At 38.0% G+C, this 15,407-nt stretch overlaps 1 protein-coding gene across 1 annotated transcript in view; it reads left to right on the forward strand.

The window, feature by feature from the left end:
* The first annotated feature begins 732 nt into the window (after positions 1 to 732).
* The window catches only part of LOC148867522 (E3 ubiquitin-protein ligase RFI2-like), a 34,976-nt gene continuing 20,301 nt past the window's right edge, over positions 733 to 15,407 (forward strand). Inside the window, exons 1-2 of the mRNA XM_088977850.1 lie at positions 733 to 1,438; positions 8,097 to 8,266. Of these exons, the coding sequence (XP_088833976.1) occupies positions 1,282 to 1,438; positions 8,097 to 8,266 (327 nt within the window). The 5' untranslated portion in view covers positions 733 to 1,281. The remainder of the gene's footprint in view (positions 1,439 to 8,096; positions 8,267 to 15,407) is intronic.

The raw sequence follows: 15,407 nt of genomic DNA on the forward strand, positions 1-15,407 counted from the left end.
TTCGGTAGCTCGGGGGACTTCAAGCTGTGCTATAGCGAGCTCCCCCTATAACGAGCTACGACGTAGCGAGTTGTCATACAGGCTCGTTACTTAGTCGCAGTCAGGCTGCGGTGCTGAGCTATTGCTCGTGCTGAATCAGGTCCACGTGTAATTGTTTTAAGGGGTCAGGTCAAATCATCCTCCATCATAAATAATAACTTATTGATCCCCCACAAACAAGTTCCTCCCCCCCCTCCCCCTCTTATACAATTCCCATCTCAAGAATTAAGATATCTAATTCCACCTTTTTCCCATTTTATCTAATGACATTGATATCTCATAAACCAAACACTCCTTCCTTCTTATCACATAAACCAAGTGGAGGGTAAGGCTGCATTTGTTTTTATGTAAATATGAATAGTGTAAAACTCCACTCCCCATTGTATTTGTGTATTTGAATGGAGTAGAAAATTTCATTGAAAATCGATATAAACTCCACTCATAATATAATTTTATATTAATAATTGATATAAATACAATATTAATAAAATTGATGCAAATATTTAGATTAATAACCACACTTTTCAAAGTTACAGTTTATTAGTTAAATTGATTGATATTTCATCATCGATAAATATTTACATCGAAAACAAACGCAGCCTGAGGGATTTCAGTGACATGTTAAAAAGATAAACGTGTGGGGCCCATGGGGTTTGCTACGTGAAAATGCATCAAGACAGGATTCGGATGTCCGGCTTGTCTAGTGTCTACCTGGCGGTCCTAACCGACTAAAAAAAATTAGTGTTCACGTTCACGTGAGCAAAGCAGGGGGGCTGTCTTCTGATCTCTTCTTATCTTCATACGTAATCGTATATTTATTCCAATGCCCCATTCATCCACCATTCAATCCCTACCGTATGCCTGGTCTGGGCTGTATCGTGCGACCAGATTTTTATTTCGACACAGACGATTAAAGGACACCAACTACAACTAAGCCGCAATTCGACGGGTCCGAAAGCGAACGTTGGAGAGAGAGAGAGAGAGAGAGAGGGGACTGGAGAGGGTTTCAGATTTCCCCTCTTTTTGTGAACGATCTTTCTTCTTATTTTATCTGCGATTCCGCGAAGGCTTCGCTCGATTTTCAGGGCTTTTAGGGTTTCTGGTCTCGATAACCCTCTCGTTGTTAATGCAAAGGAAAAAGATTTACTGACTTTCGAGTCTGTACGAGGAATTTAGCTGAGATTTTTTTTTTCTTTCTTGATTGTTTTCGAGCCCCCCAAATTTAGGGTTTTGATCGGAGGTATGGGCTCGGAAGATGCCGATCTTTTGGATGACGGGGGTGGTGGAGGGCCTTCATTGTCTGCGTCGTCGGTTTCATGCTCGATTTGCCTTGAGGCAGTAACTGACAACGGGGACAGATCGAGGGCGAAGCTGCAATGCGGACATGAGTTTCATCTCGGTGAGTAGGAAAATATCGGATTTTCTTTGTTTAAAAAATTATGGTTTTCATCGGAACTGATGAATTGTTGAGATGCATAAGTGGGGCTCTGGATGCACGTTGAAGCAAAATTGGGTTTTTAGTTTTAAGTTTAACTTTTAACTGTGATGGCTATCGAGACTTGAAAAGTCAAAATTTCTATAATTCCACATTTTAAGCCACCAATTTGAATTGGTTGACTGAATTTCTATTAAAAATTTCCTCCAGTGCCATATTGCTTGCTGTTTGGTGCCGTGGCCGTGTTGATATTTTTAGGAGGCTTGGTTCCATTAAAAAGTATAAAATTGTGATGCTTGGTGCCGCAGGCTTGTTTATAGAATTTAAGGATAGGTATTTAAATGCAATATTAGCTTCCTTATGTCGAATTTGAAGATATTTTTATATTGGAGGCAAACTAATGATGAATTCTTTATGAAATATATCTGGGGTTTGGGATATGTTTGAAGCTAATGGTGAAGAATTACTAGCTATCAAAATGACACTGGTGTCATGTTCTTTTACTCTATATATCATCATTAATGTTAGGGCATCAAAGTGAATATGGATGTCAGAGTAAATTCTCATGGCAATATTAGCTAGAGCTGGTGCTGAGCCAAATTGGAAACGGCTTGAATTGTAGCAATCTGATTGGAGAGAAAGATCTTGTGGTTCAATTACCAAACTGTTGAAAATGCATCGAAGAATGTTCCATGTCATTAATCCCCAAAAGCCATACAAACCTGTATTTCTTTTATCATGCCAATGCATTTTAACACCAATAATTGCCAGGAGTTTCTGTGATTTGATACTTCATCCTTGTTCAGTTGTGGGCTGGAGATCCCGCTTTACTTGTGCTCCTTTTAAGCACAAATGTCATATGCCCCTATCTTTCTATTTTGGGGGTGGGGTAGTGCTTTCTGGATCCTTGTTTTGAAAGGAAAGGCAGTAGGATTTCTAGACATATGAAGTGTAGGCCCTGGGTGGTGAGACTTGAGTCTTTTTAACCGGCATATCATGGTGACAGGATTTATTTTATTTGAAATTTTAAGTGAAAGAATTAAAACGTGGAAGTTTAAAAGGAATTAATTTATTGATTATGTTGATTCTGTTGGCACCGAGGCATTGACCTTTTTCAGTGCTCGAGTATCATTCTGAATGGGATTTGTGGGGACTTTGCTGAAGAGTGACTTATACATCGTGATTATTTGGATGCCTAAGAAGCCATTACATCAGAGAGATGTGAATATGTGATCTTTGTCTTTGGTTACTGATAGGTTAGACAAGGAAGGATGTGAGTAGACTTCTATATTGCAGCTTGTTTTCTTGCTTAGGGATTGTGGTTTTTTTCATTCATGGGGAAGAAGGCAACAATTGCTTTAGAAAAAATGATGCACCTTTCCTCTTTTTTTGCCTAAATTAATGCATTCTTTTTTATTATTTACTGTTAAATATTTATTGGCAGGGAAACTCTCACTTAGTCTTCTTTCTCACCACTAGAAATCTTCCCAAAGCTTTGTTTTGTTTTACAATTACATCATACCAGATGTGCTGTAAACAAGCAATACTGAAATGGCCTTCCACAAAGAGGCTAATGTAGCTCCAGGCTTCAGAGACCACCCCTACATCCTACATCCCATGGATGCTCACAATTACATTATGCCACAGCTTGTAAGAATCTAAAGAGAACCTCTGTAACCACTTGCCCAACAAAGCATTGTTCTCCTCCACTAATCTCCCCAAATCACCCTCTCTCTCATTCTTACACGTTGTTGCCTGGTTTATTAATTGATCTCTTTTGGTTTCTCTTGGCTGAGTTGGTTCCCACAAAAAATCTCTCTTATCTTATTTAGACTCTTTGCAACTAGAATTTGGAATTTTGAATGCTGATAGGTAATAAAAGAGTGGTTTTGTCTACAATTTATTAGAATGATTATTTCTACCCTATAATGATATATAGTTCTTCTAAGACACTAGCTTTCTGGAAAACCTATCTTCCATTGAACTCCAAAAGTTTCAAGATCTAGGGTTTCTTCTTAAAGGGAGGGTTGGATATTTTATAAGTCACTGGGGCCAGGGGCCTTGTTCATTTTATAAGTCTCCTAAAGTTGCAGAGATCTTCACCAAATGGCCAAAACTCAGAGGAAGCAAGAAAGCTAGAATTCTTTGGAGCTGTGCTCCCTTTGCAGTATGTTGGTCTATATGGAAAGAGAGAAACAGAAGGGTTTTTGAGGAAAAGTCTAAAAGTATTGAATGCCTGATAGCAGCAGTGGGCAACCTGATTTCAGTCTGGGCTCTCAGTTCCCAGATTTTGATCAAGTAACCAAAGCTGATCTGTTGGAGAATTTTTGGAGTACTCTTGATTTGCATCCTTGTATATTGATTCTTTTTCAGTTTGATCTCTAGCGTGTGTTTAGTTTGTCAACTTGATAACCATTGGCATTGAGATGTACTTCATCTTATTAGTTAAATGAAATTTTTATTTATCCTTCATTTTTTTTTCCTGGGGAGCTATTTAGCTGGGTAAATTCACTTACTTGGGTAAATGCATCCTGGGAAACATTTACTCTGGTAAATGTGCTTACTAGTGATCTCTGTTTCCCAGTAAAGTTAAACAACGTCAATTTTATCCATAAAAGTGTCGTTATTAAGGGGAAAATGTTGTCCCATCATGTGTAGCAATTTTCCCTTCTGACGGGAAAGTTATTTACCCAAGTAGGCAGAGGGTAATACATACACAGGTAATTGCCACACTTGGGAATCGTTCTTTTTTTTGTGGGACCCACTAATGCCAAAAAATGAACGCCAATAAATTGGTTAACTCTCGTGTTGACCAACTTACCCACTCCCATTTACCGAATAAGAAAAGAGGCCAGAGAGGCATCACACCCCAAGGCCATAAACCATCCTACTATCTCTCCCTCATTGTCTCCTTCCTTCTTACCCTCCATCCTCTTACTAGGTTAAGATCATCAGCCCCTGAGATTAATCTATTGAATATATTTTAATGTTGTATGGACATAGACATGAGATTCAGAATCCAACGCGTGTTCAGGAGTCTGGCTCAGCAAGACAAAAACAACAAGGGCTCATGGTCATGCCTATGGACAAGTGTAAACTATTCAAATAATCCACATTTTGTTGAACTTTAACATTATAATTTTTTTAAGAGAAACTTTTAACATTATAATCCTATAAAGAATGTTTTTAAAAGCTTACTTTTTGTTACTTAAAAGCATTTATAGGAAAAGTGGCATTCACTGTGTACATCAACTGTCCATTTCCATTAAAATGAGTGATAGAAAAATATCATGTAGAAGTGTCCCTCAAGAATCCAGGGAGTGTTGGTGTCTAATGTGTGCCTGAGATGGACACTTCATCCATTTAGGAGAGTCCATGCAACATTGATATGTTTACTACAAGAGTGAATAAGAAAGCAGAGGTCTCCTTGCCCCAGCCCCTCTTAACTGGGAAGAGGTCCTTTACCACCTTATTTACTAGGACTGAATATTGGAATGATTGAATATATCCCATGATCCATTATCTCCAATTCACTCCAAATCCACACTTGTTCAAGACCTCACACATGAAATACCAATCCACTTAGTCATAGGCCTTTTTCTAAATCCAATTCATATATACCCACCCTTTCTATTCTAATTTTCTTGTCTCTTGACACATTTATTTGCAAGTAGGATTTGATTGGTGATTTATTTTATCTCCCTTGGATGAATATCCCTTGAGAATTTGAAAATAATTGTGGAAAGGCTTCTTTCAACAGCATGGATAGAACTTTTACTATGATTTTGTAAAGATTTCTAATCAAGCTGGCATTAAATCCTTAGGGTGGCTTGCCATGTCAATGTATTCTTTTGCTTTGTTATGGATAAAAACTTGGGAAAGAAAAGAAATTAAGATAATGAAGGACTTAATGTTTTTAGTAGGAGAGATGTTAATCATCTCACATAAAAAATGACAATATAAGAAGTGTTTCAATTGAAATTTACCTTTCTATTTATCTATGTAGTGGAAAGAAATAATGTTTATCATAAATTCTGTGGTCATATAATAAAAATGAGAATGGTGGCATAATCTCCTCAATAAGGTCAAATAGCCTGACCCTCATCTTTTTTTTTTTTTGTTTTTCATATTGTATTCGTATGTTAAGTACTTAGCACAATAGATTCACTTTTTTTTTCCCAGAAAGGAAGACGACTATTATGATATTCTCAACTAGCCAGCCAGTCAATTAATCATACTATATGCAATGGCTTTGTAGAACTGCCAATCCCACATTATTAATTTCGTCAATACCTTTGTTTTGATCTCTCAGGTTACTGTAGAACCTTACAATAAAAGACAAGAATACTATACAACATAAATGGTATAATTGATCCAAAAGAACACATACTATTGTAGCTAATTGAAGAAAATAACATACACTGTCGATATTATAACCCATGAAGTAATGGCTCAACCATTCAATATTCAATACCAATTAATTTCAAATATGTTTCTTAATTAAAAATGCTTATGATTTAGAGTTCAAAAAAATTAGCTAAGATAGGATGGCTTTGGAATTTTTTTTTTCCAATTTGAGTGGTGAATTGGACAGCATATTCCCTATAAAAGGAGCACACTATCATTAAGCATGGCTTTTGAATAATGAAAATGTTTACTGGGAGGAATGCAACACAGTGATTTAAAAGGCGCACACCTAGGCTGATCCTCAGCCTAGGCGTGCGCCTTTTTGAAAATTTGATGCTTTTTTTGCTTTTTTTGAACGTAGCGGCTGGGCCGGGGCTCCGCCCCCGGACTCTCGTGCCACGCCCCTCGAGGCAAGCCCAAACAAGTCTAGGTTAGGTCTTAAATTCTTAGTTTTCACACAAAAAATGTCTTCTTAAATTCCGAGAACCCTTAATTTGGTAATGTTGCTCATTCATTCATCCTGATAAAATGTTTTCTTAAAAAGCAATTAAAACTATAAAATCATTATTTTTTGTGTGAAAACTAAGAATTTAAGACCTAACGTGGACTTGTTTGGGCTTGCCTCAAGAGGTGTGGCATAAAGGCAGCTCGTAGAGTCAGGAATGTAATATGTTTTACATTACATTAGCTACTTGAAGTAATGCAATTGAGTGAAAAGAGAGATTAGAGGTTTTGCATGCTTGAAAATGTTTTATATGCTTGATTTTATTTTTAAATTCTCATTTGAATATGCTTTACATCTTATGTTTATGTATTTTAATTTTAGATAATAGGTTTTTTAAAACATTTATTTTTAAATTTAAGTTTATATTTCTTATTAATATTATCTTTAATATATATTTTTTAATTTTTAGCATTTTTTTTTGTATTTTTGCGCCTTGCTTCAGAAAGGCACGTGCCTCGCCTTGCCTTGGGCCTTGCTTCAAAAAGGCATGCGCCTCGCCTTGCGCCCTGCGCCTTTTTTGCGCCTTGCGCTTTTAAAACACTGATGCAACAGAAGGATCTTTGCGTGCAAAGAATCTTTCACTAGAAAGCTAAAAAAACGAATCCTGAACTCCATTCACTCTTGGATGTTAGCAACAGATATTTTGCTGGTGTGAGCATGGGGGATTTGCAAAGATGCTGGTTAGAAGTGATGCAGTCTTTCTCAAAAAAAAAGTGATTCAGTCTTCTCTGACAGGCCTGTCACTGGCTCCCCCTTCCTCCAGAGGCCAGAGAGAAGAAACCAAGATGATCTTACTACTGTAGGTATGGGGGCATCATTAGTAAAGGTGATGGGGGCCTGGTTTGAGCATTCAGTGGTCCTACAAGTGCCTCAGATACAGCTACTGCTGACACCTGTGCCCTTTTAGAGGGGTCCCACGTTGATAATCAGCAGCAGTTCAGTGACTTGGTGATTGAAGGAGACTCAATGCTATAAAATGGACCAAGTATAGGGACTCCACCCCTTGGAAGCTATCTCACCTTCTTAAAATCCACGACATCTCCTCCACTTTGAATTGTAGCTTCAGATGGATTCCAAGAGAGCTGAATCAGTTAGCCAGATAGTTTAGCTAAATCTGGTTCGGGAAGGGATATTTTGCATAGTGCAAATACAATGCCATTTTAATTTTTTGAGCTCTTAGCTTTTTGTTTACATGGCCCTTTCTTGTATATCTTGTCATGTACATCCTTCCCTTTTTTGAAATGTGAATGCAAGTTACCTTTTCTCGAAAAAAAAGTAGACTGTAAAAGCAAAATAGTAATGATGTGAGGTTATGGCCACCAAGGAAGGGTGAAGGGTCTTCCATCTTCTGTCTGATGGGAAAGATTCACCACACAATTAATCTAGGATGTCCAATTGATCTGGGCCATTAAACTGGTATTCTAAATCTAATTATTGATTTGGATTGGAGAAGCGAAATATAAGATTTGAACATTCAAGTATTGTTCATAGATGTAACTATTGATCTGGACCATCCAGATGATGCATCAAGATCAACCAATGTGATCCAGCCAAATTTGGTGATGATTTAAATGGTGTTCTGCATGTAGCACACAAACAATTAATAGTGGTAGTCACCAAATTTAAAGTTGTTCCTTCATATTCTTTTGGAGAATGAATATCTTCCATGATTTCATGTTTCTCACTTATCCATGTCATGATTTGCTTCAGATTGCATTGGTTCTGCATTCAATGCAAAGGGAGTTATGCAGTGCCCTAATTGCAGAAAAATTGAGAAAGGTCAATGGCTTTATGCAAATGGTTCTCGTTCATTTCCCGAATTTGGCATGGATGACTGGGTGCATGATGAGGATCTATATGACTTAAGTTATTCTGAAATGGTAAACACAATTCCTTTTGTTGGTTTATTTTTTTTTCATTTCATTGTCTTTTAATGGTGGTTGTAAATGTTATTTAATCATATCTATCATTTTTGTTGTCAATTGCATTTTTTTTTCTCAAGCATTAATCAAAGGTTTTTTCCCCATCATAATATTCCTTAATTTTGGTACTAATGTTGAAGGCGAATTATATTAATCCTTAAGCATTCTTGGTCCATGTTGGAATAATTTAGTCAATTTAGTTTCTTTATTCTGTTTGGTTTATTTCTGCTTTGTTCTGTTAGAAAATTTATTCTGTTTATAAGCTGTAAGTGTTACAAGGGCATAAGGGTCTTTTCCCTTATTTTTAAGTGTCGCCCTATATATAATAACATATTCTGGCGCCGCCAGAACTGATTCTTCTCCCAAACTCTTTCTCTTCTCTTCTCCCCTCTCTCCTCTCTATCTTCTCTCTTCTTCCCCCTCGGTTCTTCTATTTCTTCTCTGCTAATAGTTTATTTTTATAATAGTTGAAGTTCCATAAAGAAAGGGAAAAAGAATGCTTAACTAAAAACAAGTATAAAGTGTTTTCTCATTATACTTCCTAAAAAAAAATCATTATCTTTTGAAGAATGCTAGCAAGTCTATGCAATTGTTTGTTTAAGGAGGAACCCATGAAAAGATATTTCCAATTTTGGTCTCTACAGAATTCAACAAGTGGTGTTTAGGTGTGGACAGGATAAACTTGTTTGGAGGTTAGGGGTGTGAGGTTGGTGATTCACTGATTTTAAGTGCTTTCATCTACAGAGTGAAAATTCCATTGTATTTTTTAAATGAAGTTGGTAAGGGAGGCTTTACAGATGTCTTTCTGGTATAGTGATGGCCTGTTCATAAGGTTTTGGAGTGGGGGAATTTGTGTGTGGGTTGGGTGATGCATCATCACCTCTATTTGTATTTCCTTTTTCAATGAACTTGCCTTTTTGTTTACCATAAAAAGCATATAATTAGGTGTTTACCTTTCCCTTTCCTTGCCTAAGAAGGTTACGAAAGTTTGTGCAAAAGGGGTATCATCTTTATTACTGTTGGATTAATGTTTGGCAACTGGTTTTTTACACGCAGTACCGCACATGAGATAGTTGGGTAGTAGTAAGAGACATGTGGCAGAGGTAGTTTTTTTCCTCCCTCTAGTAAATAAAAAAACTTTTAAAATAGAGAAAGTGTGAAGTACACCATTAGATACCCAGATATCACTGAGAAAATAAGATCCACACACACCTAACAGAACCCCCTTCTCTTAATAGTCTGTTGGATGACGCTTATCTTCCTCGGCGCATCAAAAACTTGATTGCAGATTGCAACTACTTCTGGCAGGATTCCCTTACAGCTCAGTTTGTTGGGTTCCTAAATTGGGTAACAAAGCAGCCCATGCTGTGGTTAAACATGCTCTTTTGATTTCTCATACAGTTACTTGGTCGATGACTCTAGCTTTCGTAGATGTAATTATTCATTTGATTATAATGTTAGCTGATTGCTGAATGATTTGGGCTTGTTGGCACACCGCCGCTGCCCTTCAAAAAAAAAAAAAAAAACACCAGAACCCCCTTCCCTAAGCTCTCTCTGTTCTTCCCAATATGAAACAGCAATAAACCACCACAAGTGTTGCATGGACATGGACACAAGAATCAGTATCCGATGCATGTCCAGGAGTCCAACTTCTGGCAAGATTTTCTTACGGCTCAGTTTGCTGGGTTCCTAGATCAGGTAACAAAGCAGCCCATGCTGTGGCTAAACATGCTCTTTTGATTTCTCATACAGTTACTTGGTCGATGACTACAGATTTCGTAGATGTTTATTCATTCTGATTATAATGCTGAGCTGATTGATAAATGATTTGGGCTTGTTGGAACACTGCCATAGCTCTTAAAAAGACAGAACCCCCTTCCCTAAGCTCTCTATGTCCTCCCAATATGAAACAACAACAAACCACTACCAGTGTTGGATTGACATGGACACAAGAATCAGTATCCGATGCATGTTCAAGAGTCCAACTTGGCAATATGAAGAAACATGGACTCACATACATGTTTATAGGAAAGTATAATCTATTAAAATAGTGCTGAAATTTACATTATTAGCCTTTACAAAAGGACCTAATAGATTATTCTTGTTACATTTATAAAAAAATAGATTATTCTCGTTACTTAATATCATTTTATAGGAAAACATTACATTCATTGTGTTTACTAGCTGTTCATTTATGTTGGTTAAGCAAGGAGAAAAAGAAAAATGCTGCATAAAAGTGTCCTTAAAGTGTGCATGTAGTTTCAGGGTCTAACATGGACACTTCATCCTGCAAGGCAGTGGTGATGATGGTCTAGGCTCTGAAGTTGAGATGGAGAAGGAAATAAGGATTAGGGTTTGGTCAGAGGAAGGCTTCAACAAGGGGAAGGATGAAATTATCAAAAAAAAAAAAAAACAAGGGGAAGGATGAAAGCTAATGGTGAAGGGAATGAAGGAATGAATGAGTCTCTTCTCCATCAAAAGAGCTGCTATTTATAGAAGTGGAGAAGGGCTTATTCATGCATGGTGTTTGTAAAGAGACTGGGCTGAATGGGCCCTAGTATCTTTTCTTGTAATATGTTTTATTTATTTGTTAACTAATGAGCCTGTTATTTCTTTTGCTAGTTCTCTTTATGTTACTGCCTAGCTGGCCGCTCACTTAAGGGTATACTTGTAATTATGTTCAGATTAAAATTTAGTAAAAGGATTAGAGAAGGGAGGGAAGAGATATTCGAACTCTTCTTCTTCCTCCTCTTTTCTCCATCTTCCTTCTCTTGCACTGCTGTTCTATTCTTTCCTTCCTCTTTTCCCTCTATTTTTCCCAAGTTTACATCAGATTTTAGAGGACTGATTTACATCTTGGTATCAGAGCAGGTTTCTTTCTTCCTTTTATTATTTCTCTTTTCCCATACACCCTTCGATTAAGAGAGTGTATGGAGAGATAGGTTCTCTATAGTTCAGAGGATCTTTGGCCTAGTTGGTAGAGGGTTTGGATAGTGTAAAGCTGTTTGGATATTGCCAAGAAGTGGTGCTGTACTGTTTCTACCCAAAACCCTAGCCAATTTGAAATTTTCAAAGTTATAAGTAAAAATGAAGCTTTGGGTGTGGTGCTCTGTGCTTGGGAGGTGTCTTTTGACTTCTAAAAGAGGGCGGTTAAGGTTTGGAAGAGATTGGGAAGCTTTGGTAGGAGCGGCTGCATCTTTTCTCTTTCTCCCTAATAGTCGAACGCAGTGAAACCCTAGTTTTCAAGCATCTGGGTACTAGTTTGACTTCAAGTAAGTTTATAAGGACCAAATTTCTGGATTTTTGATTTTCATTTGATTAATGGAGCAGTACAGAAGTGAGTTCAAGCAGGTGCCGGTTTCCGGGCTTGGCTCGGTAGATTCTGTTTTGATTGGTATGACCACAATCAAGTTAGATGGGACAAATTATCTTGCTTGGGCATAGTCTATAAGGATTTATGTCTGTAGTAGAGGAAAATTAGGGTACCTCACAGGCAGTAAAGTGAAACCTGAAGAGAAGACCCTGAATATGAGAAATGGATGCAGGAAAACTATACCGTTATAGGATGGTTAGTCAACTCTATGTAGCCTCATATAAGTCAGCACCATCTTTGGATGTCCTCTGCCAAGGAGATCTGGGACAGTGTTATTGAAACTTATTCACAGAAGTTGAATGTGGCTAGAGTCTACAAGCTGAAAAGTGATGTGAAGAACCTAAGACAGGGGGAGAGGAGTGTGGGAATCTACTATTCTATAATGAAATCCTTATGGTAGGAAATTGATGTTATGGAGACAGTTGCATGGGAGACTAAGAATGATTTAAAAATGTTTAGGAAGTTGGTGGAAAGAAACATGGTGTTTGAATTTCTTATTGGACTCAACCCTGAGTTTGACATCATTAGGCAGAATATTTTGGCCAAAGATGATGTTACTCTTGCCCATGCATATGCTATGGTGAGAGTAGGCGGCAAGTTCAGTTATAGAGTCCACCTACGGAACACTTTGCACATGCAGGAATAAAGCCGAAGGGTCCAACTGAGAAGAAGGAGCAGGTATGTGAATATTGCAAGAAACCGAGACATACAAATGACACTTACTGGAAGCTTCATCCTGATCTTCTTCTTGACCGATTTAAGAATAACAAGAATTTTAAGAAGGGCAGTCAAACAGGAAAGCCAAAGACAACTAATGTTGCCACGGTATCGGAAGGAGGAAGGAGAATGAAGAGAAGTCCACCATTGAACAGTTGGCAGCAATGAAGGCATATTTTGAAAAGTATGATAGGCTGTTAAGTCACTTGGAGGCTACTATTTCTACATCTCACTCTTCAGGCAACACATCATCATCATCAACATTTGCTCACTCAGGTATTCGTGCTTCTGCAAACCATGCTTCAGTTTCAGGTAATCATAAAATACATTGGATCATTGATTCTGGTGCATCAGACCATATGACCAGCTTGTCTAACCTTTTCTTTTCATACCGCATTCTCTCTGGTAAAGAGAAAATATCCCTTGCTGATGGGTCCCTTGCTCCCATTTTTGGCAAAGGGGATATAAAATCCTTTGACACTCTTTATTTATCCTTTGTCCTTCATGTCCCTAAACTTAATACAAATCTTTTATCTGTTAGTAGCTTAACTAAATCCATGAACTATAGCATAACCTTCTTTCCCACTCATTGTGTTTTTCAGGACCTACAGTCTCAGAGGATGATTGGGAGTGGCAATGAGGCGAACGGAATATACTTGCTGGACACACCTGATTGTGCTCTTGGACCACCTCATGGAGTTGCCTTGAAGTCAGTCTTGTTAGAGTCTGTTGACAAAGTCATGTTATGTCACTTTCGATTTGGCCATTTGTCTTATTTTGCTTTGAGTCATTTATTTCTAGATATGTTTAAGGGAGTGTCTTTATCAAGTCTTCATTGTAAGTTGTGTGAACTGGCAAAGCGTTGTAGACAATCTTATTCAGTAAGCAATAAAAGATCTATTTCTCCTTTTCATATTGTTCACTCTGATGTGTGGGGGCTAAATCATTTGCCTATTATGGGGGGTTACAGGTACTTTATCATTTTTATTGATGATTACTCTCGTTACACTTGGATTTATCTCATGAAATCCTGGGATGAAGTACCAACTATTGTGCAAAAATTTCATGAACTCATTTTTATCCAGTCTAACACCCAGATCAAAATATTCCGTTCTGATAATGCTAAGGAGTATTTTGAGAAAACCCTCTCAGCCTATCTTGAAGCTTTTGGGGTTATTCATCAAAGTTCTTATTCCTACACTCTACAAAAGAATTGAGTGGTGGAAAGGAAGAACCGATATGTGGTTGAAGTTGCTAGATCCCTCATTTTCGCATCCCATGTTCCTATAAAATTTTGGGGAGATGTTGTCCTTACTGCTACCTTTTTGTTTAACCGTATGCTTTCCTAGGTTCTTGACATCAAAACCCCCTTTAGCCTTCTCTTTCCGAATGATCTCTTCTCTCTTCCTCTCCGTGTTTTTGGGTGCACTTGCTATGTGCATGTTAACAGCCATTGAAGGCACAAATTTGAACCTAAGGCTCATAAATGTTTTTTTTTTGGGATATTATGCCCCCATGTAGAAGGGATATTGCTGTTTTGATCCAGTTAATGACACTCGTTTTGTATCTCGTGACGTCAAATTTGCTAAGTCTACTCCTTCCTTTATTATTGCTCCTGAGGGGGAGAAATATGAGGAACTCTTTGTTATGTCTCCAACAGTTCAACTTCCTGTTCTTTTTGAGTCATCTCATGAGGTGTCCACTTCTCCCACTAGGCCTATCTCCAATATTCCTATTCCTCCTCCACCTCATCCTCCTGTAGTTCCTCCTCATTTTGTCATTCAAAGGTGGTACCAAAGGTACAGATTCAGACATGGGCAAGTTGTTTCCACTCCTACAGAAGAGCCTCTTAGTCCTCCCTTCATTACTGAGGTAATAGGTCAGCCTTCCTCTGAGCTATCTACATCTTTCCTAGACCTTGATCTTCCTATTGCTCTCTGCGAGGGCAAGCGGAAGTGTACAACCCATTGTATCTCCTAACACCTATGTTATAGTCTTTTATCTCCTACCTACTACTTTTTTCTTGTTTATGTTTCTTCCCATGTGATACCTAGGTCTGTATCAGAGGGATGCTACGATGGCTGAACTGGATGCTTTCCATAAGAACCATACTTGGGATATTGTTGACTTGCTTGAAGGGAAGGAACCAGTAGGTTGTAAATGGGTATTTTCCATTAAATATCACCTTGATGGCTCTGTTGAGAGGTTTAAGGCCAGGTTGGTTGCTAAAGGCTACACTCAGATGTATGGTATTGACTATCTTGAGACATTTGCTTTTGTGGCTAAGATGACCTTAGTCCGGGTTTTGTTATCTCTAACTGCTACTTTTGACTGGCCTCTCCACCAGTTTGATGTTAAAAATGCCTTATTGAATGGCGATCTACATGAAGAGGTCTATATGTCTTTGCTTTCGGGGGTGTATGGAAAGGAAGTGTATGGGAAGGTGTGAAAACTGCAGAAATCTCTTTACAGTCTCAAACAGTCTCCTCGGGCTTGGTTTGAGAGGTTCAGGGCTGCTCTTGTCTCATTTGGTTACACACAAACTCAATCGGATCATACATTGTTCTTGAAAAGAAGTGGCTTTCTAGTGACCTTTTTGATAGTCTATGTTGATGATATGGTCACGGGTAATGACACCCAAGAGGTTAGTTAACTCAAAAGATTTCTTAACTCTAAATTTGAGATCAAGGATTTAGGGTATCTCCAATATTTTTTGGGCATTGAAGTTGCTTGATCTAAAGATGGTATCTTCATTTCTTAGCGCAAATATGTCCTTGACCTCCTTGCTGAGACTGGAAAACTTGGTGTTAAACCAGCCTTCACTTCTATTGATCCCAATCACAAGCTTTTTGCTATAGATGGTGAATTTTTATCTGATAAGGGAGTGTTTTAGAGATTGCTTGGGAAGTTGTTATACCTTTGCATGACTCGGCTGAACATTTCCTATGCAGTGAGTGTTATTAGTCAATTTATGCATTCTCCTAGAGATACTCATTTAGCTGCAGAAAG

The sequence above is a fragment of the Nelumbo lutea genome, chromosome 3 (assembly GCF_056320005.1).
Source record: "Nelumbo lutea isolate HS-2025 chromosome 3, American lotus-T2T, whole genome shotgun sequence".
NCBI classification, from domain to species: Eukaryota; Viridiplantae; Streptophyta; class Magnoliopsida; order Proteales; family Nelumbonaceae; genus Nelumbo; species Nelumbo lutea.